This window comes from Arachis hypogaea, chromosome 17, assembly GCF_003086295.3.
Source record: "Arachis hypogaea cultivar Tifrunner chromosome 17, arahy.Tifrunner.gnm2.J5K5, whole genome shotgun sequence".
NCBI classification, from domain to species: Eukaryota; Viridiplantae; Streptophyta; class Magnoliopsida; order Fabales; family Fabaceae; genus Arachis; species Arachis hypogaea.
In genome coordinates, this window is record NC_092052.1 from 116,322,210 (window position 1) to 116,334,399 (window position 12,190).

At 34.6% G+C, this 12,190-nt stretch overlaps 2 protein-coding genes across 30 annotated transcripts; both read right to left on the minus strand.

The window, feature by feature from the left end:
- Positions 1–844: 844 nt before the first annotated feature.
- LOC112766119 (uncharacterized) lies at positions 845–5,949 on the minus strand. 29 transcript variants are annotated; one of them, XM_072223384.1, is made up of 11 exons: positions 5,696–5,948; positions 5,533–5,556; positions 4,767–4,933; positions 4,346–4,489; positions 4,145–4,252; positions 3,730–3,840; positions 2,564–3,383; positions 2,311–2,337; positions 2,041–2,148; positions 1,805–1,859; positions 845–1,413 (listed from the first exon to the last, which is right to left on the minus strand). In XM_072223384.1, the coding sequence occupies exons 4-7, from the start codon at positions 4,475–4,477 to the stop codon at positions 3,270–3,272; spliced, it is 465 nt and encodes a 154-aa protein (XP_072079485.1). In that variant the 5' UTR covers positions 4,478–4,489; positions 4,767–4,933; positions 5,533–5,556; positions 5,696–5,948; the 3' UTR covers positions 845–1,413; positions 1,805–1,859; positions 2,041–2,148; positions 2,311–2,337; positions 2,564–3,269. The 29 variants fall into 29 exon arrangements, with proteins under 29 accessions (XP_072079485.1, XP_072079483.1, XP_072079486.1 ...); XM_072223382.1 differs by having other exon boundaries at positions 1,805–1,878; XM_072223385.1 differs by lacking the exon at positions 1,805–1,859.
- Positions 5,950–8,997: 3,048 nt separating this feature from the next.
- On the minus strand, positions 8,998–11,827 carry LOC112766281 (cytochrome P450 CYP82D47). The gene is made up of 2 exons (XM_025812188.2): positions 9,988–11,827; positions 8,998–9,738 (listed from the first exon to the last, which is right to left on the minus strand). Exons 1-2 carry the CDS (start codon positions 10,987–10,989, stop codon positions 9,109–9,111), a joined length of 1,632 nt encoding a protein of 543 aa, XP_025667973.1. The 5' UTR covers positions 10,990–11,827; the 3' UTR covers positions 8,998–9,108.
- Between the last annotated feature and the right edge of the window lie 363 nt (positions 11,828–12,190).

A 12,190-nucleotide genomic window follows, 5' to 3' on the forward strand; every position in this document is an offset into this window, starting at 1 on the left:
AAAAACAAAGACTAATAAGAAATAATGAAAATAAACTCCTAAAACTAGAAACAACTAATAAAGAAACGAAAAGGCAAACATATTCACAATATTCACAATAACCAGTAATAAGCCACACATTTGCAATTCTCTGGCAACGGCACCAAAAACTTGACGGAGAAAAAATGTCGGTAAAGATTTTCACAAAAATATCGTGTTGCAAGTATAGTTCTAAACCGACAATTAAACCTCAATCAACGTTGAGATTGTTTGTCACAAATACAAACCCAATAAAATTAACCGAAGTATTCAAACCTCGGGTCGACTCTCAAGGAATTGCAGGGAAGTGTAGTTTACTATTGGTTATGGGAAAGTATATTTTTGTGGTTTTTGAAATAAGGAACAAGAAAGTAAAATGGCGAGGAATTAAACTAATAACTATGAAAGCTCTTAGCAAGGATTGAGTATTAGAAGTCCTATCCTCATTATCATTGTCAATTGTGGTGGTAAATGTGAATTGCCTTCACTTACTTAACCTCTAACCAATGGAGGAAGGTCAAGTGCATACAATCAACTTGAGTTCACAAGTCCTAGTCAACTCATAGTGGGAGACTAGCTTTGGTGAAGTTCAAGCTAACCGGCAATCTTCAATCACCAATCAACAAAAGACTTTTGATAATTCAAGAGTCTCTAAATAATCAATCCAAGTCAAGAACATAAAAATCTAAATTAAAATTCACCCAAGTATTTTATCAAACTCTTGGAAGACATAAAATAAAAACATAGAAAACTAATAAGCCATAGCAAAATCTAAGACTAACAATTACAAGAGGAAACAATAATAAGAAATTAAAGAAAGCAATCATAAACTTGAAAACATAAATTTCATTAATATGGATTAAAGGAAACAAGAAGAATTCATAAACTAAATTGGAAACATAAAGAAATCAACAAGAGAAATAGATAAACTAGAATTCTAGAACAAATAAAATTAGAAGAGAAACTAAATTAAAGTAAAGTAGAAATTTGAATTTGAGAAGGAACAAGAATAAAAATCCTAAAACCTAGAGAGAGGAGAGAGCCTCTCTCTCTAGAAACCTACATCTAAAACCTAAAATTATATGAATGAAAGTTAGTTGTCCTTCCAGCTCCACTCTGCAGACTCTAATATGTATTTTGGGCCTTAAACTGGGTCAAAAGCAGCCCAGAAATCGCCCCCAGTAAATTCTGTTAATTGCAGCACATGACGCTCGTCATGCGTACGCGTCAGCCGCATATACGCATCGCTGGACTTTCCACTGGCCACGTGTAGGCATCAGCCACGCGTGTGCGTCGCCCATGCGTGCGTGTCGCTACCAGATTCTGAAATCCTTAATTTCTTGTGTTCCTTCCACTTTTGCATGCTTCCTTTCCATCCTCTAAGCCATTCCTACCCTAGAAAACCTAAAAACACTTAACAAACATATCACGGCATCGATGGTAATAAAAGAGGATTAAAACTTAGCAAATTTAAAGCCAAAGAAGCATGTTTTCAATCATAGCACAAAATTAGGAAGGATTTGTAAAACCATGCAATTTATATGAATAAGTGTAAGAATAGTTGATAAAATCCACTCAATTTAATACAAAATAAACCGTAAAATAGTGGTTTATCACACCCTCTGACTTCCAATGCTCCTGATTAACATAAATGGATAAGATCCATCTAACTTTATATACATATCATGTTATTATAAATGCAAAAGAGAATGTTGAATTTGCAAAGTCAGATGCACCAAAGTTGATACTATCAAATACAAATGCCAAAGCATTAATGGGTTGATACCTAGCGTGCAGCTAGTGAGGCGGCCAGAGTGACACAGAATGTTACAGCAGTTACTCTAATTAAGAATAGAAAACCTGGATGACAAGAATGAAACAAAAAATAACCTCAATGCTGAAATGCTAGTTAACCTATTTGGCTATTTTCCAGAGATAATCTCTTAAAGTGAGTTTTCATGCAAGTTATAAATAAATTTGTTAATATGATCAAATTAAGATCAAATATCATATTTTACTTACTATTTGCTGCTCAAAGAAGCTGTCAAGGTTAAAGCTTTGTGATCTTGAAATGAGTTGAAAAGCATTCATTGAAATCGGTTTCTCTTTTCTTCCTATCACTAGATTTTTCTACACATAAATCAAAGAGAATTAACTTAATGACATTTCTACAGATCAAAACTCTCTTATGATAGGCAAAGTAACCTGCCAGCAACTGAGGAGCACCCCAGTTGAAGTTAAAACCACTCTATTCAAAATAGTTTTCAAAGGGCAGAGAGTCCTTGCAACAACCTGAACAGAAGATGCTTCGGCTTCTATCTGCGTTAAAAATTGAAGAAACAGAAATGCTTAAAATGAAATCATACCTCTTCTTTTGTGGCAGGAACAAGTTGAATATGGAATTTATTTATTTATTCGGTATGGAATTTACATTTATGATAATGAAACTAAATCCAATCTTTAGCTCAAAAGAAGCACATAAAATAAATCATGCAAAAGAATTGTATTAGAAGAAACTAAGAAAACAGACCAAAATTATACTAACCCTTCATGGCAGGAGCCTTAGTCACAGATCTTGACTTGTCATGGGCTTCCTGTAAGCAATGAATTGGTGGCCACCTGAAAATTTACATCCAGTTGCATAATAAAATTATATATACACCTTCATGCGACTTTGGATCCCCAGTATTATGTTGGTCTTCATTGCCGGCATCTGGAGCAAAGATAGCAACAACAAAAGTAGACTGCAACAAGGAACATCAATTCAAAATATGATGCTTGAACAAGGGATTTTCACCACCCCTAACCCAATAATGATGGAACAGAGCCCTGAGAAAAACTAGAAAATTAGCCGTTGAACTGTCATGATGCAATATCCTCATGAAAACTCAACAAACAGTAGACACATCTACTCATGAAAGAAGTTATGCAAAAAGTTGTAGCATTCATTTTGAAATGCATTTAAGAAGGGGTGGGGGATGACAGTGTCAACAGCAGAAAATTTACAACATATGATATAAACCTGGTAACGTGCTACAGAAGTGAATAAATTAAGTGTTACAACAAAAAGCTCTTCATTTGATACCAGTTTCTTCTGTAGTATGTAGCTTGCAAAACGCCTAAAATCCATGATCTAAAACCAGTTAGAATATTATCACTTAGGACAAAATAACACAAGTTGCAGAAAGTTTCAGAAGAAAAAAAGAAAATAAAGTTGTAAGATGAAATTACAATGCCAAACCTCCTCATTATCAGGGGCAAAAAACGTGGTTCCATACAAAAATGGTTGACAACAATCTGCTGTGACAAATAACATTGAAATGAACTTGACAGCACCCAACTGGATGGCCTAGAAAGATATCAGCCTTTAATAAAATGAAATGATGAACTATATTAGAAGCAAATGGATGAGCAGGCATGCAAAACAATATAGGAAATTAGGAATGTAATCAATATCAGTTCATTGTTCAGCAAATGCAATCAATACATAACAGTAACAGAATAACAAAACACAAGTTTCTAAAAGATCTCTAATTGATGGAACAAAAAGAGAGCAGAAATAAGCAGATTAGTTATTGTTAAATAAAAAGTAAAACTCATTGTCACATTCCTAGTGATTAGTTCAGCAAAAGCACAAGGCATTTAAATAAAAATAAAAATAAAAAAATCAATGTAAGAGCACTAAATTTCCAGCATGGCTAGTATTCTTACAGGGTTCCAAAAGTATGAAATCAAAGAAGTAACACAAGTGATAAGAGGAACTGATTTGGTTGTACATGAGAACACTGCTTGGAGAAAAATGGGGAAGCTGGAAGAGTTATCCTGACATCACACAATAACTTTCAGTGTGTCCATTATGCAAATATATTAGGAATATAGAGCATATCAAACAAAGAATTAATGGATAGCAAAAAGTAGAAAATATGATCTGCAACATAAAGACAATTATGCTTAAAACTTCTTAAACAAACAACAAAAGAAAAGCATGATATACATCCATGATCCATCACATCAACATAGCAATATCACATGGATTCCTTTAATCGTAACCATGTGTAACTATTAAACCATTCCATTTACACTCATTTAAGATAAAAAAAAAAAACTCTCTAGCTTTCTTCTATACCTTTGACAGTCTAGTCAGCATAACCACAAGAATTTCTAAGACAGATCCTATAGCAAGTTGTATCCCCTTAATTATCATTGAATCAAAGAGGCGGCTTACATGCAGTTTCTGGTAAAAGAGATACTTTTGTCAATATGATGTAGGAAAAAGCAAAGTAGATTGACATAAGGATGAAAAGAAATAAGTTTCAATATTTGCAACCTCCAAGACTTGGGCAGTAGTACAAGAAATTTGGAAGAGTGTGTTATGGATGGAAGAATCAGAGAATAACACATTGTGTATGATCTCTCCCAACTTTCCATAACAGGGCATCGACTCAAGGCATTTTTTCATCAATTCAAGAACCTGCAAAAGTATCCCAAAGTTAGCCATGGGCATAATCTATCTTAATTCTTATATATAAAACCTATAATTAGTTTTAATAATCACTCTCAACTGTTATTGCAACAAATTAGAAGCAACCAAGATAGACTGCTATTAATGGTGGATGCCAAAGATAGCAACCCAAAAAGCAGCCAACAATAACAGATCATAATAGCTTGTGTTTCATTTTCATATTAATTAAATAAGTTAAAATTGTAGGAGAAATAGTTTCATGTCATCATGTTAAAGCATGCATAACTAAGAGGTCGAGTTTAATCTTGCTTCCCCTCTTCACTTAATCTGGTAGGAGCGTCTTCACTTTAGAAAAGATTTAAGCCAAGTTCTCCTGAATTCATTCTATATGCTCCTAACTCAATGTATTCACCAGCCACCACGACCTTGGCCACGTGGGATCTCAAATAATTCCTAAAGAAAAAAGGTCATCAAGTTAATAAATATAGTTTCATCTTAAGTAAAATATAGTTGCATATGCCATCTATACGTTCTAATTCCTAAGTAAAATATTCACAGATATTCATGCTATTCTATTAGCTCTTGCTTTGCATAGGATTGAAGAATAAGCTTATCTATGATGCATGTAGAATTTAGAACGTGTAAAATAGAACACTCCAAGCTAAAATGTTACAATAGAAAATATTTTATACTTTACTCACAGACATTATTATATTGCTCATGTTTTAGACTTAAAGCCATATAATCATCTCAATAACTAAAAAAAGAATGAACTAATTAAACAACAAAATCTACACAATCAGTATTTCAAACATGAAAATAAAAATCTAGAAAACTGAAAGTGATATGTTCCGAAATTAACCGAATCTGAGGATAGATTCTCGATATTCTGGAACAGGAAATTCTATGAGTGGTAGCAGCTCCAGAAGTGCGAGAAGGAAAACGAAGGAGAAAGAAAGAAACAAACAAATCAAAAGAAAAATAAAACAAAATAGCTATGCATTCGTAAGAGAATAGAAAAAACAATAAGAACTGGATCATATAAACCATACCAAGACTAGAACGACGGTAGCGCGCTGCAAAGTTCAAGGAGAGGCGGTGAATCAGACGAGATGCAAAAAAGCTCGACGAAAAATAGCAAATAGGAGGAGAGGCTGGCGTCAGTGTAGCAGCGAATAGGAAGAGTGATAAAGGTGTGGAAGAGATTAGGGTTACCTGCACAGCTGAGGCGAGATCGAAACGGACCGATTTCTACGATTTCTACACATTAGGGTTCGATACGAAGCGACGCGAGCAACACACGAAGAAGAGCTGGGAGGGGGTGTGATGGAGCTTCGGTGTGACGGAAGTTCAGTGCAACGACGGTGCAAGGCGGAGAGGCACCGCCGATGGAGCTTTTGGAAAAGAGGGGGTGTGGAGGCGCGGATGGGTATCATGTGAAATGAGGAGACACGCTTAAAGCAAAACCCTTATTTCAACATTTTTGACAGAATATTTTAAATTACAGACAGATTTTTTGTCCGTAATAATTTAATAAAATGTAGCGTTTTTATTCATTTAATTACAGACAAATTTTCCGTCGGTAACTATTTCCCAAGAAAAAAAATTATTTTTTTCGATAGAATTATCGATGGATTCTCTTTTCTGTCTGAAATTTATGCTAATTCATTTTTTTTGTTTCCGACAAAAAATTCCTTACAAATTCCGTCTGTATTTCCGTGGAATAAAATCTATCAGAAATATCCATCTATAATAACAAATTTTCTAGTAGTGGATTATCACTTGAGCGAATCTGTTGGACATCACTTGTTCCTTGATTTTGAAGGTCATTAGTGAAGAAGAATTTGGGAGAAATATGCTTTGTTCTATCACCTTTGATGTATCCACCTTTAAGTTGAGCAATGCATGCTGTATTATCTTCAAACAGGACAGTTGGAGCTATCTTATGGTCAATCAGTCCACTTGACGACAGAATATATTGGATCAAACTCCTGAGCCAAAACACTCGCGACTTGCTTCATGTATCGCTAGTATTTCAGCATGATTAGAGGAGGTTGCTGCTATTGTCTGTTCCATGGACTTCCATGATATAGCTGTACCACCATATGTGAACAGATATCCTATTTGAGATCTCCCTTTGTGTGGGTCAGACAAGTATCCTACATCTGCATAGCCAACTAATTGTGACTTGAATCCATATGGATAAAACAATCACATATCAACCGTTCCATGAAGATATCGAAAGATTTGTTTGATTCCATTCCAATATCTTCTGGTTGAAGAGGAACTATACCTTACTAATAAATTCACCGTAAATAATATGTCAGGTTGTGTATTATTAGCAAGATACATTAGCGCTCTAATGACACTAAGATATGGTACCTCAGGACCAAGGATATCTTCATTTTCTTCTTTAGGACGGAATTGATCCTTTTTCGCATCTAAAGACCTTACGATCATTGGGGTACTTAATGGATGTGACTTATCTATATAAAATCTCTTCAAGATATTTTCTGTATATGTTGTTTCATGAATAAAGATCCTTTTTTTATGCTCGATCTGTAGGCCGAGACAAAATTTAATTTTTTCAAGATCTTTCATTTCAAACTTTTCTTTTAGAGCTTTTATAGTTGTAGGAATCTCTTCATGGGTTCCAATGATATTTAAATCATCAATGTACACAGCAATTATAATGAATCCAGAAGTAGATTTCTTTATGAAAATACATGGACAGATATCATCATTCTTGAATTTGTTTTTGGCCAGATACTCAGTAAGACGATTATACCACATTTGTCCAGATTGCTTAGACCATATAAAGATCTTTGCAATTTGACTGAGTATAACCCCTGTGAATATTCATTGGATGATTTAGATATCTTTAGTCCTTCAGGGACTTTCATTTAGATATCACGATCTAATGATCCATATAAGTAGGTTGTTACCACATCCATTAAATGCATATGTAGTTTATGATATGCGGATAAACTGATCAAATAACGCAATGTTATTGCATCCACTACAGGGGAATATGTTTCTTCATAATCTATACTGGGTCTTTGTAAAAAACCTTGTGCCACAAGTCGAGCTTTTTAGCGTACAATTTCATTTTTGTCATTTCGTTTTCTCACAAATACCTATCTGTATCCAACAGATTTTACATCTTCTGGTGTACGGACTATAAGTCCAAAAACTTCACGTTTTGCAAGTGAGTTTAACTCAACCTTCATAGCTTCTTCTCATTTTGGTCAATCATTTCCTTGTCGACATTCTTCGACTGTTCTTGACTCAAGATCATTACTTTCATGCATGATATTTAATGCCGTTAGCTCAAGATCATTACTTTATAAAATAGCATGAACTATTATGTTAATATTTATTTTTTAAGTACTAATTTATTTAAAACAAAATTATTAAAAATTAATTTGGAGTATTATTATTACTGCATGTTCATTCGTTAGTTAAAATAAAATAAATCTAGATAATATTAAATTAAATGTATTTTTGTCAAGTAATTTTTTAAGTTGTTCAAACCAATTTAATCATGTTTTAATTGTTTTTAATTTTTTAAAAGGATATATTAAATTTATGTGTGCAATTACTTTATTCTAAAAGACAATAAATAATATTTTAATAATAAATCTTATTTTTTAAATACAATAAAAAATGAATTTTAACATTAAAAGGGTTAAAATAAACATGTGAAAAGTGTATTTAATATCTCCAGAGAATGTTTCACTCTTCTCCTTCTATATACACATACTCATCATTAAGAATGAGTTTTATGTTGTTTCATATTTCTTTTTTTCTTTTTCTTAATAAAAACAGCATTCCATAATTAAACTATTAAAGTGTATTAACTATAATTTCACTTTCTCTTTCTTAGGTTATCTTGTTTTGCTTATGAATATAAAATAATATCTGTATAAATAAATCTGTACTTTATAATTTTTCTAATAAAATAGATAATTTTAATATATCTATATTATAGTGATTATAGTAATTATAATATTTTTAAAAGTGTTGTTAAAATTAAAATAACTCATTTTTATTATTTAACAATATTTTTTAAAAGTTACTAAAAAAAATGTTACCAAAATAAAAAAAAATGTGATTTTAATTTTTAAAACACTTACATAATCACTGTAAACATAGTCACCATAAAATATGATTTAGTTAACTAGCTTCTCGGTTCTTTGTGCTTGGATTCCCTAGTTTTTCTTTTGTTAAGTTTTTTTCGGTCACCAAACAAAAAAAAATAATTACCATCAACATAGACATATTAAAATTTACTTAATAAAATATATTAAAATATATTAAAATTTATTATTAATATAAAATTATTAAAATTTATTATTAGTATAAAATATATATTTATACATAAACATATAATAATTAATTTTAATGATTAATTTCTGTACAAATAATATTTTTGAATAAAATAAAAAAAAAAGTCTAGGACCAGCAAATTTTATGTTTTTTGTCTAGCACTTAACTATTAAAATAAGAGTGAGTGATTTTTCACTATTAAATATAATCTCACACCATTAAAAATACTATTAATAACCAATTGATAGTTACAAATTACTAAAATTGCTGTTCCTAGCATTCCTCTCAAATAAAATATATCAAGATAAACTGTAGAGCCTAGAAGAAAGACGTGGCTTGATGAGAACATCAAGGGGAGTAGCTTTCATAGTTGTGAGGCCAAATATTTCCGTCATATCAATGGGTTCATCAGATGGCTTTGAAATTTCAAAGGATTGCAAGAAAGTAGCCAAAGTTAGATGAATCATGGGAAGGGCAAATGATAGTCCGGGACACATTCTTCTCCCACTTCCAAATGGGATCAACTCAAAGTGGTTACCTCTAACATCAACATCTTTGTGAGTGGTAAGGAACCTCTCTGGCTTAAATTCTAATGGGTCTGACCAAATGCTAGGATCCGTGTGAATCTTCCATAAATTTGTGATTAGTTGCGTTCCTTTTGGAATGTAGTAGCCATTAACAAAGCAGTCATCCGCAAACTCACGAGGTCCTGAGAAAATTGCTGTAGGGTATAGCCTTAATGTCTCTTTAACGATGGCTTGAATGTACACCAACTTACTTATGTCGGTTTCTTTTACAAGTCTTTCTTTACCAACATAGATGTTCAACTCCTTTTGTGCTTGTTCTATTGTGCCTGTATTGTTCAACATACAAGATAATATCCATATAAGAGTTCCTGAAGTGGTGTCAATCGATCCTCCCATCAGAATCTGCAACGCACAATAATTTTCAGAGGAAAAAGTGTTCTTTGATTAACAAATATTTTTTCAAGTAATAATTAGAAGTTGTAATTCACACATAGTATTTGTCAGTTCGATTAGGGACCATAATAAAAGACTAACCAAATTAATTAACCAATATAATATAACATATTATATTGATCAATTTAGGTACAATTGACTATAACTACATTACTTGAAAAACACTTGAGTCCACCATATACTACTATATATACATACCCAAGTGGTGGCTTTGATGATAGTATCGGAATCAAATCCAGCAAGTTGAGTACCATCAAGAATTGAGAGCATGACGTCCATGAAATCTTGATCCCCACCATCCTGATCAGAATTAGCTCTTTTCCGGCGATGCTCCTCTAACCACTCCATCATAATGGCGTCCATCTCCTTAGCGGTCTCTTTCATGGATTTCTCGTGCCCACCCAAATCCAGCCACCGAAGCCAGGGAACAGCGTCACCCACCACAACCAACCCCAACTGCCGCATGAATTCTCTCATGGTTTTCAAGAACCGCCGTGCTTCCTCCTCATCAGAACCACCAAAATATCGTTTTCCCGCAACCACTCTAAGAACCATATTGAGCATCAACTCTCCAAACCACTTCTTCATCTCCACCGCAACATAGCCCGAGGAGGCGTCATCGTTGTCGTTGTTGTTGTTGTGTTTCTCAGCCCAGACTTTGTAGAGCGCTTTGATGCTGGCTTCTAACTCGGAGACACGAAGGTGGCTTGATAACTCGATTCGGCGAGTAGAGAGCAATTCCTGGTTGGCAATCCTTCGCATCTCGCGCCAATAATGGCCATAAGGGGCGAAGGACACCATGGCTTGGTTATAGGTAAGGTGTTCGACGGCAACGACCCTTGGCCGCGATGACAGGGCGATGTCGTTGGTGGTGAAGCATTCCTTAGCGGTTTTCCAGTTGTTGATGACCACAGCACGTTGTGGTCCGATCTTGATCCTGAATATGGCTCCGTATTTGTCGGCCATGGCGCCTAGAGTTATCTGTGGTGGCTGGGAACGGGTGAAGAGCCAGAGATGGCCTATTATGGGCCATGCCCCCGCCGCCAGTGGTGGCTCTTTGCCTCCTCGGCGGCGGGCGACTTTAGAGCTTCGCAAAAGAAAGAATAGCGGAACAACTAAGATTAGAAAAACGAGAGCAATCATCACTAGATTATTGGTAATGCTTAAGCAACTCAGAACTGAAGGAGCCACAGAAGCCATTACTCTGCAACCTACAACAACTACCCCTTAACCTTATGTCCTTATTAGATCTTTTTCCTCATTTGTCTATTTGACGAAAAAGAAAAAAGAAAATGTTAAGTAACGTGCAAAATGAAAACACAGAGGAGGCGTGTGGTTTAGGATGTCAACGGGGTAGGGCGGGGCAAGGGATGCCTCCTTGCTCCCCATCCCTACCCTCATATTTGCTCCTCATCTCTGTTCTGTTTTGGAGGAATCTTGCTCTCCATTTTCATTTTTTACGGGGTCTCATTCTCCGTGGAGACTCCATTCTCCATCTATTTGATAGTTCTAACTAATTATTAATTTTCAAAAGATTAGAGTTGCAAGTATCCATTATATACAAAAATAGCAAGATTTTATACAAAAAGTCTAAATGACACGATGGTGACTTCTTTCGAAATGACGCAGTAGGGGGGACACAACGACGAGCCAAAGGACAAAGCAGTGGACGAGGTGGGAGACGCGGCAATAGAGAGAAAAATGGACACGACCGCATAGTTATGAAAAGGAACGCCGCAAATAGAAAACACGACGCGGTGAGGGTGATGGCACGGTGAGGTGTGACAATGCGATGCGGTGAGAAGGGATGGGGAGTGGCGAGAGGGTGGCTGCAAAGAGATTGGATGGAGTATGAACAGCGTTAGGGATCTTTGAATTGAAGAATGATTATGTAAATGAAGATTAGGAGTTTTGGGTTTAGGGATATTTGAATTGAAGAAGGATTATGTAAATGAAGATTAGGAGTTTTGGGTTTATATGTGTGTGTGTATGAGAGAAATGACTAAAAATATATATGAGAAATAAATTATTAAAGATAATTCAGTAATTTTGGAGAATAGCGGGAAAGGGGCGGGGATCCCCGCTCGGATCCCCGCACTTGCCTCGAGAGAATTTTGTCCCTCATCCTTATCCCCGCGGAGAAAGTTTCCCACAGTTGATCCCCATTCGGGGTAGACCCCGCAAGAATCTCCGCGTCTCGAGAAATTTTGCCATCCCTAGTGTGATTGGAGGGAATACAAGTGCATTTTTAGGGATTCTGATATGAAAATACCTTATTCTCATATTTAGTTCAAAGTTTAAAAAATTATTTTTAGGTATGTTTTATTTTAAGAAATTAAATTACTATCATTTTTATTTCTATATTTTTCTTAGGTATATTTAATTCTAATGAGAATAGAAT